This window comes from Mustela putorius, unplaced genomic scaffold (assembly GCF_011764305.1).
Source record: "Mustela putorius furo isolate JIRA1106 unplaced genomic scaffold, ASM1176430v1.1 tig00000585_pilon_pilon_pilon, whole genome shotgun sequence".
Taxonomy (NCBI): domain Eukaryota; kingdom Metazoa; phylum Chordata; class Mammalia; order Carnivora; family Mustelidae; genus Mustela; species Mustela putorius.
The window spans coordinates 8,821,140-8,834,025 of record NW_025421424.1 but is presented as its reverse complement, the minus strand read 5'-3'; the positions used below and the strand labels follow the sequence as shown (position 1 = coordinate 8,834,025).

General features: G+C 37.8%; 1 protein-coding gene across 8 annotated transcripts in view; it reads right to left on the bottom strand.

Moving 5' to 3' along the window:
• ST7L (suppression of tumorigenicity 7 like) overlaps positions 1-12,886 on the bottom strand; it is a 119,742-nt gene that overhangs the window by 55,500 nt on the left and 51,356 nt on the right. For 6 of the 8 annotated variants that reach the window (XM_004769788.3, XM_004769789.3, XM_004769783.3 and 3 more), the window contains 2 exons: positions 11,422-11,514; positions 4,612-4,977 (listed from right to left, as the gene is read on the bottom strand). In XM_004769788.3, the coding sequence (XP_004769845.1) occupies positions 4,799-4,977; positions 11,422-11,514 (272 nt within the window). In that variant the 3' untranslated portion in view covers positions 4,612-4,798. Of the gene's footprint in view, positions 1-4,611; positions 4,978-11,421; positions 11,515-12,886 lie in introns of those variants that run through there. The other 2 variants (XM_004769784.3, XM_004769785.3) reach the window with 1 other exon arrangement.

The window sequence follows — 12,886 nt, the reverse complement described above, 5'->3', positions numbered from 1 at the left end:
TCTTTCTGATCCCTATCTTTGCCCACTAACACCTATTTCTGCCAGGTTGCAAAGGCTAGCTATTCTATTTCATTAAAACCCAACTAGGGGTTTTTATATGCAAACACTTCCGAATTCAAAGTACTAAAATCACATGCCACAAGCCTGAATTCATCAGTAAGTCAGTGAAACCTCCAAAGACCATCTATAGTCTTCACTGCTGTGATAACGCCCTCCCAAGACTTAGTAAGAAGAAAGCTTTTCTTGCAGGAGAGAAATGAAAGGGGCCAGGCTAGATGAAGATTGGTTCTCTAAGGAGAGGGCAGTGCTGCTCTTAAAAAAAGAAGCTCCTTTCAGATAAGCAGAATCAGATTCCAGTTCATTTGGTTTGCTGGCTACCCTTACTTTGAACTCTCATATTTAACCCAGCAGGCTTCAAAGCAGGTGAGAAAATGACCTACTACTTAAAAGCACTTTTTCCTTTTTCAGGAATTCTGGCCTTGGAGAGTATCAGCTCTGATATCAGCACATTCCACATCTCCAGGGATTTATGAATTTTTTTATTTTTTATTTTTTTTTTATTGCTCTATGTCGAATGTCAGACTTGGTTTTCATCTCAGCCAGGAGAAAAATCAAGAAAGAAAACCCTAACTTGCTGAAACTGAAGTCTTATTCCACACAGCTTCATACATGCAAAAGACAGGGCACTAAAACCACTAACCATTCTAATTACTCTTCCATTTATCTCAATCTGAGGCACAGTGAGGATTATAAAAGACCATTAATCCCTAGTGCCTTGTTTCACAAAAAAGCAATTTTTGTAACAAACGTATTTTCACAAATTCAAATTAAATTTAGTCTATCATATGAGCTAATATAAGAATATATCAGATGAGGAAGAGACCATGGTAACAATGGAAAAAATTTAGGCAATTCTCTTAAATTGCTTTGCCTGACAAAATAGATTAATTTCCATTTTGGCTATCAAATATCTGACCTAATTGAAAATCCTAACATAGGCAGTTTGCAATTTGTCGATATTTGATGTTCTACAAGGCAGTTTGCCAGTACCTACAACTTGAAACATTTCTCCACTTTTGGTGGTACAAATACACATAATGTACGGGCAGTACTGTTTAAATGACACCTAGTCACCATTTATGCTGCAATTTCTATGGGAAAATACATTTTGAGTTTACTAGCAGGACATAACTCCTCCCAACCGTGAGGGGGTTAGGATTTCTCATCACAGCTGCACTTTGGTGATAATGATGACAATGATGGGTGGCGACAAGAGTAACACTTCCCTAGTTTCTACTGTGGCCAGACATGGTTCTAAACACCTGTCATATTTCAAACTCATCTAACCCTCACAAGTGTCTATGAGGGGGAGAAATGGTTAAGTAACTTACCTGAAGTTGCACAGCCAGTAAGTGTCAGAGCTGGAACTCAAAGGAAAGCAGTCTGGCTCCAGAGCCTATGCTCACTGCTATCCCATAAAGCTCTTTACCTGGAAGAGGTGGCACTCTCCAAACCGCATAAATTCCTCCTGTTGCAAGGAGAGGACAGCAGGGCTTCTCAAGTTTTAAAAGTGCATATACGATCACCTGCGGGTCTTGCTAAAATGCAGATTCAGGGGACGCCTGGGTGGCTCAGTTGGTTAAGCGGCTGCCTTTGGCTCGGGTCATGATCCCAGGGTCCTGGGATCGAGTCCCACGTTGGGCTCCTTGCTCGGCGGGGAGCCTGCTTCTCCCTCTGCCTCTGCCTGCCACTCTGTCTGCCTGTGCTCACTCTCTCACCGCCCCCAATAAATAAATAAAATCTTTAAAAATAAATAAATAAATAAATAAATAAATAAATAAAATAAACTGCAGATTCAGGAAGTTGCTAGTGGCACCAGAGGTTCTGCTTTCTAACAAGTTTCTGGGTGATGGTGAAGCTCCTACTGCATAGGCCATTAAGTAAATAGGGAAAGAAGCAGAATTTGAACCTCTGGCTCCCTCCTAGCCGGCTGGTAGGCATTTTTACATTGTGTTTATAAGCTGAGGATTGCCTGCATGTAACCATTTTTCATAAATTCTTCAGTGGAACCTGCCCTTGGTACTGCTGCATGGCAAATATTGGTGTGCAGGTATCCTGAGTAAATAGTTTGCTTTTAGGAACTAAAAATGTACATGTAAAGGCCACTGGATAAAATGTGGCTATAAAAGTTTGCTGTGAGGCACATTTTTAACTATATGCGACCAACTATACAAATATCTAAGGATGGTAAATAAATGCCTGTTTATTGCTCATTACCTAGAACTACAGTAAATTAATAACTTTTGGTCTAAAAAAGAAGATTTCAGTTTAAAATGTACAATTATTCATTCTCAGACCCTGCTAGAGGAGTGCTAAGGAGCTTGTGCTATGTAATCTTAAGGACTCTTTTGGAGCATCAGCCATGTCTCAGATAAAGACAGATACTACATACTAACATTGGTGGCTACAGCGGATGGTGAATCCGCTCTGCACTAATTTTAACCAGTATCTCATGGAAGTACATGACTAACATATGCTACATATCGATTCTAGATTCTAAATCTCTCCCTTACTCTATTTTCCCTCCTTTCCAATGCCCTGAGAGAACTCCAAGGACCATCCCTCCCACCGCTTGCCTGTGATCTCAAATACACAGCTGCAGATATTTTTCCAGTTCTTAAATGGATGGGATTCCCTTTCTAGTCAATTTTTTTCCATGCCAGAGTACACAGTAAGGTCATCTCAGTTTGAGATGCACTCACTCCCCAGCCAGCACCACTGTGAACAACAGTTACCGTACGATCACTACACTTCACTTTTACACCAAAAGGAAACAGTCAGTTTCCAACCCAAATATCTATACTCCCTGAACAATAGTGGAAAGTCACTCTCCTTGAAGACTGACCCAGAATCAAGTGCAGTCTCAGACTGCTAGGCCTACTGCCAGTGGCAACTTAACACATTATACAGCTGACCTTCAGGGAAAAAGGGAAACCAGTGCTTTTACTCCTAGTGCCAGAAGAAAACCAACTAATCTTTAAGACACCAAATAAACTGTTCTTAAGGTAGCAAAAAAGATTGTGAGGAAACAGGGAGTTAGAACAGATGCATATAGAGAAAAATATAGAAATTACATTGCTGATTAAGGGCTAGTGTTTCTATAGTTCTCAGTGCTTTTTGATTTGGGACTAAAATGAATTAGCATTTTCCTTCTGTGTTTGAAAATGTGAAGATGTATAAGAAAGACCCATTTTTATCCAAATGGCCAAAAGACATATGAAAGTGTTCAACATCACTTGGCAACAGGGAAATACAAATCAAAACCACAGTGAGATACCACTTCACACCACTCAGAATGGCTAAAATTAACCATCAGGAAACGACATGTGTTGGTGAGGATGTGAGAAAGGGGAACCCTCCTACACTGTTGGTGGGAATGCAAGCTGGTACAGCCACTCTGGAAAACAGTATGGAAGTTCCTTAAAATGTTGAAAATACAGCTACCCTACCTATGACCCAGCAATTGCACTACTGGGTATTTACCCTAAAGATACAAACATAGTGATCTGAAGGGGCATATGCACCCCAGTGTTTATAGCACCAGTATCCACAAGAGCCAAGCTATGGAAAGAGCCCAGATGTCCATTAACAGATGAATAAAGAGGATGCGGTATATACATACAATGGAATATTATGCAGCCATCAAAAATGAAATCTTGCCATTTGCAACAACATGGATAGAACTAGAGAGTATTATGCTAAGCAAAATAAGTCAATCAGAGAAAGACAATTATCATATGAACCCACCGATATGAGGAATTTGAGAAACAAGACAGAGGATCATAGGGGAAGGGAGGGAGAAATGAAACAAGATGAAACCAGAGAAGGAGACAAACCATTAGAGACTCTTAATCTCAGGAAACAAACTGAGGGTTCCTGGAGGATAGGGGCATGGGAGGGATGGGGAGGCTGCGTGATAGTCCTTGGGGAAGATATGTACTATGGTGAGTGCTGTGAACTGTGTAAGAGTGATGATTCACAAACCTGTACCCCTGAAACAAATAATACATTATATGTTAATTTTTTTAAAAAAGACCTATTTTTAAAGGCTTATCAACTTAAAGGGACTTCTCTTTGGTAATTTTACTTTGAGCCAGTGACATTAATTACTAAGTTTGTATAGAAGAGTAAATAGTCGTGGGATAGTCTCTCTAATATCAGTCTTCACGTACCATCTGAACTCGGCTCAGGAAACGGGGAAGTAGTTCAAATTAAAGGAAAAAATAAGAATAAAGGTCTATCCATGGTTCTACATCCAAGGTTGGGGAAGGCCAATTAAGAATACACAGATTACAACAGTGAGAAGCTTTGAGTAAAGAAGCATATTCTGTACCCAGGCGAATGCTCCATCTGTCCATCTTACCTACTTACTCTCCATCAGCAGACTTTATCATTAATAATTTCATTTAAATGGAAAAATTGAAATAGGAAATTGTTTCCCAAATAGGGGTTTTTTTGCCAAAAAGAAAGCATTGAAAAGAACTGGGTTATTCCTTAGCTAGGAACAGCGCTATATTTACCACCAAAAGTGATCTACAAAGACCAACTTTATCATGTTGTACCACTGTATTCTTTAAACTTTTACGCAACAAAAATATAGCCCAACTCACCAAAAACGTATATTTGACACATTTATGGAGCTACTTGACAAATCAATTCCTGTAATTTATGGTAACAAACATCTTCCCCTGATCAGCTGGTTTAGCACAAACAGATCAGAGATGGTTTCTTATGTGTTTTACAAATACTCTACACAAGTCCTTGAGATCATACTTACAGCTTTAGCAAAAACACTCATGATTTCAGGAAACTGGTGTGTGAGAAGAGCTATCATTGCTGTAGAAGAACACAGTCCTGCTGTGAAATGGATGAAAAAAGGAAGCTCCTTCTTGGGGTAAACAGAAACATGATGAAAGGCTGTAAGGGAGAAAAGGCAGAAATGGATTTTATTGGAGAATAAATATAGTGTAGGCCAGTTTTGGTATTTTCAAACAACATTTGAAACTGAAAAGGATAAAATTTTCAAGTCTCAGTGACAAAGAGAAAATCCTGAAACTGAAAAGGAAAATAATTGTTTTAAAGAAAGAACAAGGCATCTCTGGCTAAGTAAGGTAGAAGAAAGTTATCCATTATTTATTCCAGCAGCAATGATGTATCTACAGAGCCGGATGACTGTGCCAGCAATGGGAATAGGATGGCATCGTGGGAAAGAACACTAATTGTAAAGTCATGCTGAGGTAGTTTGAAAAAGAGCTTTGTCACTTATTAGCTGTGTGATCATGAATAAGCTGCTAAACCCTCTCATAGTTGCTATGGAGTTGTTATGATGAACACTCTAAGTCCCTAAATGTGAGTTGTCATAATTCTCTTTGGGAGTTTGAGAGACAGAAGTGTGGTTGCAGATTTCCCAGAGCCATAATTTTACCCAGTTATTAATAAATGTTCTATGTGTGGCATTTCATAGAGCACCATAAAAATTGAACCAGAACACCAAAGCCCTAGGATTCTGAGCATAAATGAAGTCCCTTGTCTTACCTTATCACATTCCCACATTAACTCAGGTATTATTTTTCTAAGGACTGGATATTTCATTACTAATAGTATTCAAGTACTTATATCTTACTTGAAATTTGATTGAATATACCTGAATACCAATGCTGAGATGAGCCTATTACCATGCTTGGCACACAGTAGGTGCTCAATAAATATCTGTTAAACTGAGAACTATTCTGGGACTTCATTAGTCCAGGAAGTTGACTGCTTAGGGCTGGACACAAACCCAGGAATTCCTGATGTAATATCCTGCATAAGTAAGGGATGACTAATTCAATGCTGAATCAAGGTCAGCTATAAATTTCACTTTTTTTTTCAACATAATGATTCACAGAGAAGATTACACCTAAGTTTCCTTTGGTAGCCATATTTTTTATGTCTTATACTATGCTTAAAAGTATAAGCCAAAAACTGAACTCATTAAAAATCCAGAAAATTTCCACAGGCTTGAGTCACATTTAAAGTAAAAGCACACCAAATCTGAATTTTTTTTTTTTTAAAGTTATAAACATTAGAAGCCGTGGACAACATTGTATTTTCAGGACCCAGAAAACCAGCAGTCCCTTCTGCCCTGTCCCTCAAACATAAGAGGTCAACTTCTTCCAGCAAACCAGGGAAATAAGCTATGGTACTTGCAAAGACAGGGAACACTTATGTATACCAATGCTTACTAAAACTCCTATCACGTAAGAGACAGCAACACTGATAATTAATTAAACTGTATAGCATTTTATGATTTACAAAGTGCTTTAATTTATATTAGTTTTATTTTTTCAACAGCCTTAAAAGATAGACGGTATTATTTCCACTTTATAAGGTAGAAAACAATATAGCTTTAGTAAGATAAATTCCTAAAATACAAGCCTTTTATATTATAGGAGACACCTAATTTTTTCTTTTTGGATTGCTTTCTTTCTTTCTTTCTTTCTTTCTTTTTTTTTTAAAAATTCCATTTATTTATCTGATACAGAGAGAGATCACAAGTAGGCAGAGAGGTAGGCAGAGATGGGGGGAAGCAGGCTCCCCGTGGAGCAGAGAGCCCGATGCGGGGCTCGATCCCAGGACCCTGAGATCACAACCCAAGCCGAAGGCAGAGGCTTAAACCACTGAGCCACCCAGGTGCCCCTTGGACTGCTTTCTGTAGATTTGTTTGTCAGTCAATGTTTGGCCAATACATCAGTATAATGGATGACTAGTACAGAAACACTCCCTTGGACGTAAAGTTCAAATTTCATCACTGGCTTGTAGAGAAAAATTTATCAGGAGGCATAAAAGACAACTAAATAGCTATGTGAACTAAGGGAATAGTTCAAGTCTGAACTTATGAGGTTCATAAGCAAATTCCAGAATGCTGTAAGTCATATCAAGGTTGAAAGAGAATTGAAAACAAAAAAACATTAAAGACTCCTGGGTATTAGAACTCCACATTATTAAAAATGTGTGCATTCTACCATAGTCCGAGACAGACAAATGCTCTCAGAACAAATAATATAATCAAACAAAACCGCCAGCATATCCCTCCTCTTCTACCTCCTGGATTTGCAAATGTGTAAGTACCCTAGAAATAATAAAGCCCTGCTAAAAAAAAGCAAACTCTCCATTCTTGTAGCCTGTGACTCTGGCAGTACATAATAATTACCCTGATTTTATTCATATTACTATGTAAAATTGGCCTTATATCAGAAAACTTTTGTAATGATTTGGGGGAGGCATTTTATTAGGCTAAACGTATTAACCTAATATAATACACTCATGCATATTGATGTTCCATAATTCCAAAGACTGATTTCTTTGCTTAAATATCCTTGTTTCTATGAATGGAAAAACAACAAGAACAACTACTACCAGCACCACTGTAGGAAAGAAAACAAAATTTCTTTCACTAATGACCGTCTAATTGCCAGAGTCAATGGATTCTTCGTAGTAATCACCTTCCTTGATATCAGATACTCCTCCACACTTGGACATTTTTCCCTCCCTTTAGTTCCTAGCCTATCTAGTTCTGGTTCTTGTCCTGTCTCTCTGACCACTCCTTCACTGAATCTTCCCAACACCTTATCAGCCACCCATTCCTTCAACATTTTTGTGCCCTCATGGTTCCACTCTGAGTTTACTTCTCACCTACACAGTCTCCTTTAGTGATTTCATCCATGCCCAGAAAATGAGGATTCCCAAGTTGGTTTGGTGATGTGAAGCAATGCAGAGAGAAAGAGAGAGTAGAGCCCCCAGGAGTCCTGTTTACACAACCTGACTCTGTCCCTAGGCCACAGCTAACTGCACCAGGAATACACACCTGGATAAATCCATGCTCTCTCTCTCTTCCAGAAGTTTTAGAAGCCAGACTGAGATCTTATTCATGGTGTATTATTTGCTTGAACTGATGATGTATAAAGTAGAGCCATGTAAGGGCATCAAGTTTGGTACATGAGTGTCCAAGAAGGGAAAGCCGAATGACAAAGATAGAAAAATGAAGCAGACACACTGAGAGTAGCAGAAACGAGAGCTCATACAGAGAGGAGATGGAGTTGGGAAAGGAGAAAAAGAGAAGTATGAACAGGAGAGACAGAAAAAGGCAGCCAGATATAGAGATATACAGATAACTGACTCCTGGAAATCCTGATAGTCTTCTAGTTTCTGGTTCTAGTGCCTTCTGAGGTCTGACTAGAATTGCTGCCTTTGGATTCTTTGAGATAATCCAGTCATCTCCTATCAAATTTCTTTGAAGTTTAAAACAGCTATTACCCAAAGAATACCTACAACATTTACTATTTATATAATGTACATGTATTTATATATATATATATATCTTAGGCCCACATATTATTTAGAGATATAAAAAATAAAAAATGTGTGTATATATAAGTACTAAATAGATTATATAATAAAATATTTAAGAATGCGTTCATACACATATGCACACACACACACACATATCTGGTATATATGCAACATACTCAAAGCCTGAATTTATTTACTTCCCCCCACTCCTGTTCCCAAACTCACTCCTCCTGCTGTATAATGGATTTCCCATTCTTCAAGTCAATCAAGTCAGATTTGGGAATCATCCCTGGCCTTAGAGAGATAGGCACTCCCCATCTCCCCATTCCAACTTCCTTATAATCTATTTCATATATGCAGCACTTAACACATGGTTTATCAGTTTTTCTATTAACTCGTGAGCAGTTCAGGAGTTTGGAGTAGGATAAGGAGGAAAAGGTACTAAAATTTAATATTTTTGCTGGGTACTAGCAATATATTTGGCTCATTTATGACATTAAGGAGGGCACTTGATGTAATGAGCAGTAGTATTATATGCAACTGATGAATCACTAAACTCTACCTCTGAAACAGAAAAAGAAAGAAAGAAATTAATAAATTTGACTAATTAAAATATTTACTGAATATCAATTTTCACTGTGAACATTATAGAGATGCATAGAGAGATGATAAAGAGAATCCTGGCCTCTAAGTCTACAATCTAGAAGGGGGAGGTTAAGAAGTACACGAAGTACTTTGAGAGTTCAAAGAAAAACAGATAACTTATCTCAGAGGATGGAAGAAAATAAAAGACTCTGGGAGAAAAATATCAGCATACTCGACTTCCATAATCTCTCCTATATTTTCATCTGTTTGTTTGGACTTTTCAGATCACTATGTTTGTTGGCTGTAAAACTGCAACTTTCCTTCTTTGACTTGAGTTCTAATGGTCCCAGAACTGTAAAAACTGTGGTGTGGGTTTATATCACTGAAGGAAATATGGTGCTAGTGTTTATAACCTTCAGCATGCTTACTTATTGGTTAAATCATAAAAAGAAAAGTTACACATAAATTTACCAGTTCACAAAGAAGAGTGAGTGGATAAGGCAGCTGAGACAAATAAGTATAGATCATTCTTTTGAGGTCTGGCTTCCTGAAAGCAAGGACTCAATGAGACTCTCAGCGATCTTAACACTATATACATCTGGTTCTGCCCCTAAGTCTGTGACTGCTCTTTTTAGAACTGGAAAGTGTAGTCCCTTCAATTTCATTCTTTGTAAAGATTGTTTTGGCTATTCTGAGTGTTGTACCTTTCCATATAAATTTTGAGGTCAGCTTGTCAGTTTTCGCAAAATCCCTCCTGGGATTTTAGTAGGGATTATATTAAATCTGTAGATCAATTTGGAGAGAATTGCCATATAAATAATATTGGGTTTTCCGGGGCGCCTGGGTGGCTCAGTGGGTTAAAGCCTCTGCCTTCGGCTCGGGTCATGACCTCAGGGTCCTGGGATAGAGCCCCACATCGGGCTCTCTGCTCAGCAGGGAGCCTGCTTCCTCCCCTCCTCTCTCTACCTGCCTCTCTGCCTACTTGTGATCTCTGTCTGTCAAATAAATAAATAAAATCTTAAAAAAAAAATATTGGGTTTTCCAATTAATAAACATGGAATGGCTCTCCATTTACTTAGATTTTCTTTAATCTCTCCCAGCAAATTACATTGTTTTTAGCATACAAGACACATACTTCTTTTGTTAAGTCATTCCTAAATTGTTCTTTTTGATGCTACTGTGATTAGAAATGTTTTCTAGGGGCGCCTGGGTGGCTCAGTGGGTTAAGCCTCTGCCTTCGGCTCGGGTTATGATCCCAGGACCCTGGGATCGAGCCCCACGTCGGGCTCTCTGCTCAGCAGGGAGCCTGCTTCCGTTCCTCTCTCTCTGCCTGCCTCTCTGCCTACTTGTGATCTCTGTCTGCCAAATAAATAAATAAAATCTTTAAAAAAAAAAAAAAGAAATGTTTTCTAAAGTTCATTTTTGGACTGATTATTCACTGCCAGTATATAAATATGCAACTAAGTTTTATATGCAGATATTATATCTTGCAAACTTGCTGAACTTGTTTATTAGATCTAAAGTATTTTTATGAATTTCTTAGGATTTCCTACAGAGAACATGATGTTATTTGTGAGTAAAGACAGGTCTTCTTCCTTTCCAACATGAATTCCTTTTATTTATTTATTTTTTTCTGCCTTGATTGCACTGATTAGGATCTCCAGTACAATGCTAAAGAGGAGTGGGGAGAGCAGACATCCCTGCCTTATTCCTAATCTTGGGAAAAAAGCATTCAGTGTTTAAATCATAAAATCACCATTAAGGATGCTGTCAGCTGTGGGGTTTTCGTAGATGCTGTTTGTCAGGTTAAGGAAATTCTCTTTTATTCCTAGTTTGTTCAAAATTTTTACCATGAATGGTTGTTGGATTTTTGTCAGTGGCTTTTCCTGCATCTGTTGTCATTTATTCTCTTAACATGATGCATTGCCTTTTGAAATGTTAAAACACTTGCATTTGTGAGGTAAATCCCACTTGCTCTGGAGTATAATCTTTTTTATATGTGGCTGGATTCAGTTTGCTAATATTTTGTTGAGCATGTTTGTGTCTATATTCATGAGGGATATCGTTCTATAGTTTTCTTGTAATGTCTTTGGTTTTGGTATCAGGGTAATACTGGTCTCACAAATAAGCTGGGAAGTGTTCTTTCTTCCTTTCTTTTCTGAAAAGAGTTTGTGAAGGAATGTATTATTACTTCTTCAAATTTTGTAAGATGACTGCTCTTTTTAATATCTTCAATTCTTGTGTTCTTCATTGCATCTCACATAGCATTTTACCCCAAGAATACATGGGAATGAATTTATGCAACTATATCCAAGAAGTGGCTAAAGTAATATTTTAAACAGTATCCTGAACTTCAACCAAACACAGTTTTACTATGAGAAAAATACTATGAAAAACAATCTTACAAGTACTTTTAAGTTTAGGAAAATTATAATATTTACTTACTAGGTAATAGCTCTCTATCAGCAGTCTCTGTGCAGCTGGGATAAGGATAAAATAGATGGCCTTTCTCTAATGGATATGGAATCATTCTAAAAGCTGAGGAAAAAAAAATACACAGGTTGACATTCCATTCAGATTCAATTTCATCTCATACTACAGATCGAAGCTATTTTGGAGGCATATCTTTATAAAACTTTCACATAGAATTTATTAATTTTTTTAGCAATACTTTTAGATGAAAGAAACAAAGTAAGCAAAAGAAGGACTAAGAGGAAGAATAAGATTTATTTAGAGAATAGAATGGTCTGGCTGGAATAAAACTAAAGGGAGTAATGGGTGATAAGGCTGGCTGGATCCTTCTTGCCTCTGTCTCCTGGCTAAAAACAAAACAGACTTAACTCTGTGGGTATGAATTCCTTTTCTTCCAGGTATCTTCATAAAATTGCCACATGTATAACTGTTGTGACTTTAACTGTTAGCAATCTATAAGAGTTCTCAACGGCTCCTAACTTCATGTGTTAGATATCACTAAAATTTTCTACAAGCCGAATTTAACTTAGATCAGAGGTCACCAAAGCATCACCCATTGGCCAGACCTGGACTAATATATATATTTATAAATACAATTTTATTAGAATACAGATGTTAAAACTGCTTGTTCAGGGGTGCCTGGGTGGCTCAGAGGGTTAAGCCTCTGCCTTCAGCTCAGGTCATGATCTTGGAATCCTGGGATTGAGCCCTGCATTGGGCTCTCTGCTCAGCGGGGAGTCTGCTTCCTCCTCTCTCTCTGCCTACTTGTGATGTCTCTCTCTCTCTAATAAATAAGTAAGTCTAAAAAAAACCACAACAACAATCCTGCTTGTTCATTTATATATTATGTAATGCTGCTTTCATGCTACAAGAGTTGGGTAGTTATAACCTCAGCTATAGCCACAGAGACTAAATACTTACCATCTGGCTCTTTACAAAATGAGTTTACCCAACCCAGATGATTATCATCAGTTCTTTCAGACTTCTTAAAGAAGGAATCTTTGTTACCTACTCAACTAGCTGAGTATTCATAAAAATTGTGATAAGGTTTCTGTTTTTCCTTTAGTGCTTAGCTCTATAAACTTCTGTCAAAACATGAATTTTGTTCTGCCACAATAAAAAGTAGGAAGTTGTCCAAAGTCACAGAACAAATCAGTGGTAACACTAGGAAATCATTCATAAAGAAGATTATTTATCAAATATAATGTAAGTTCCATATTTACTGAAAACCTCCTATGTGCAAGGCAGAACATCAGGCACTGAAGATACATACAGGATCAATGAGATAGAGGACCTAGCTTTGAGGAGCTTATAGACTAGTAGAGAAAAAGCAAAAGGAAGTCTAATTACCCAAAGACATTCCACTCCTCAGTTTTAGCAGTCCCAGTTTCATTAATCTGCGTATTGTCAGCGGCAAGCATAGTGCCTGACCCTTAGC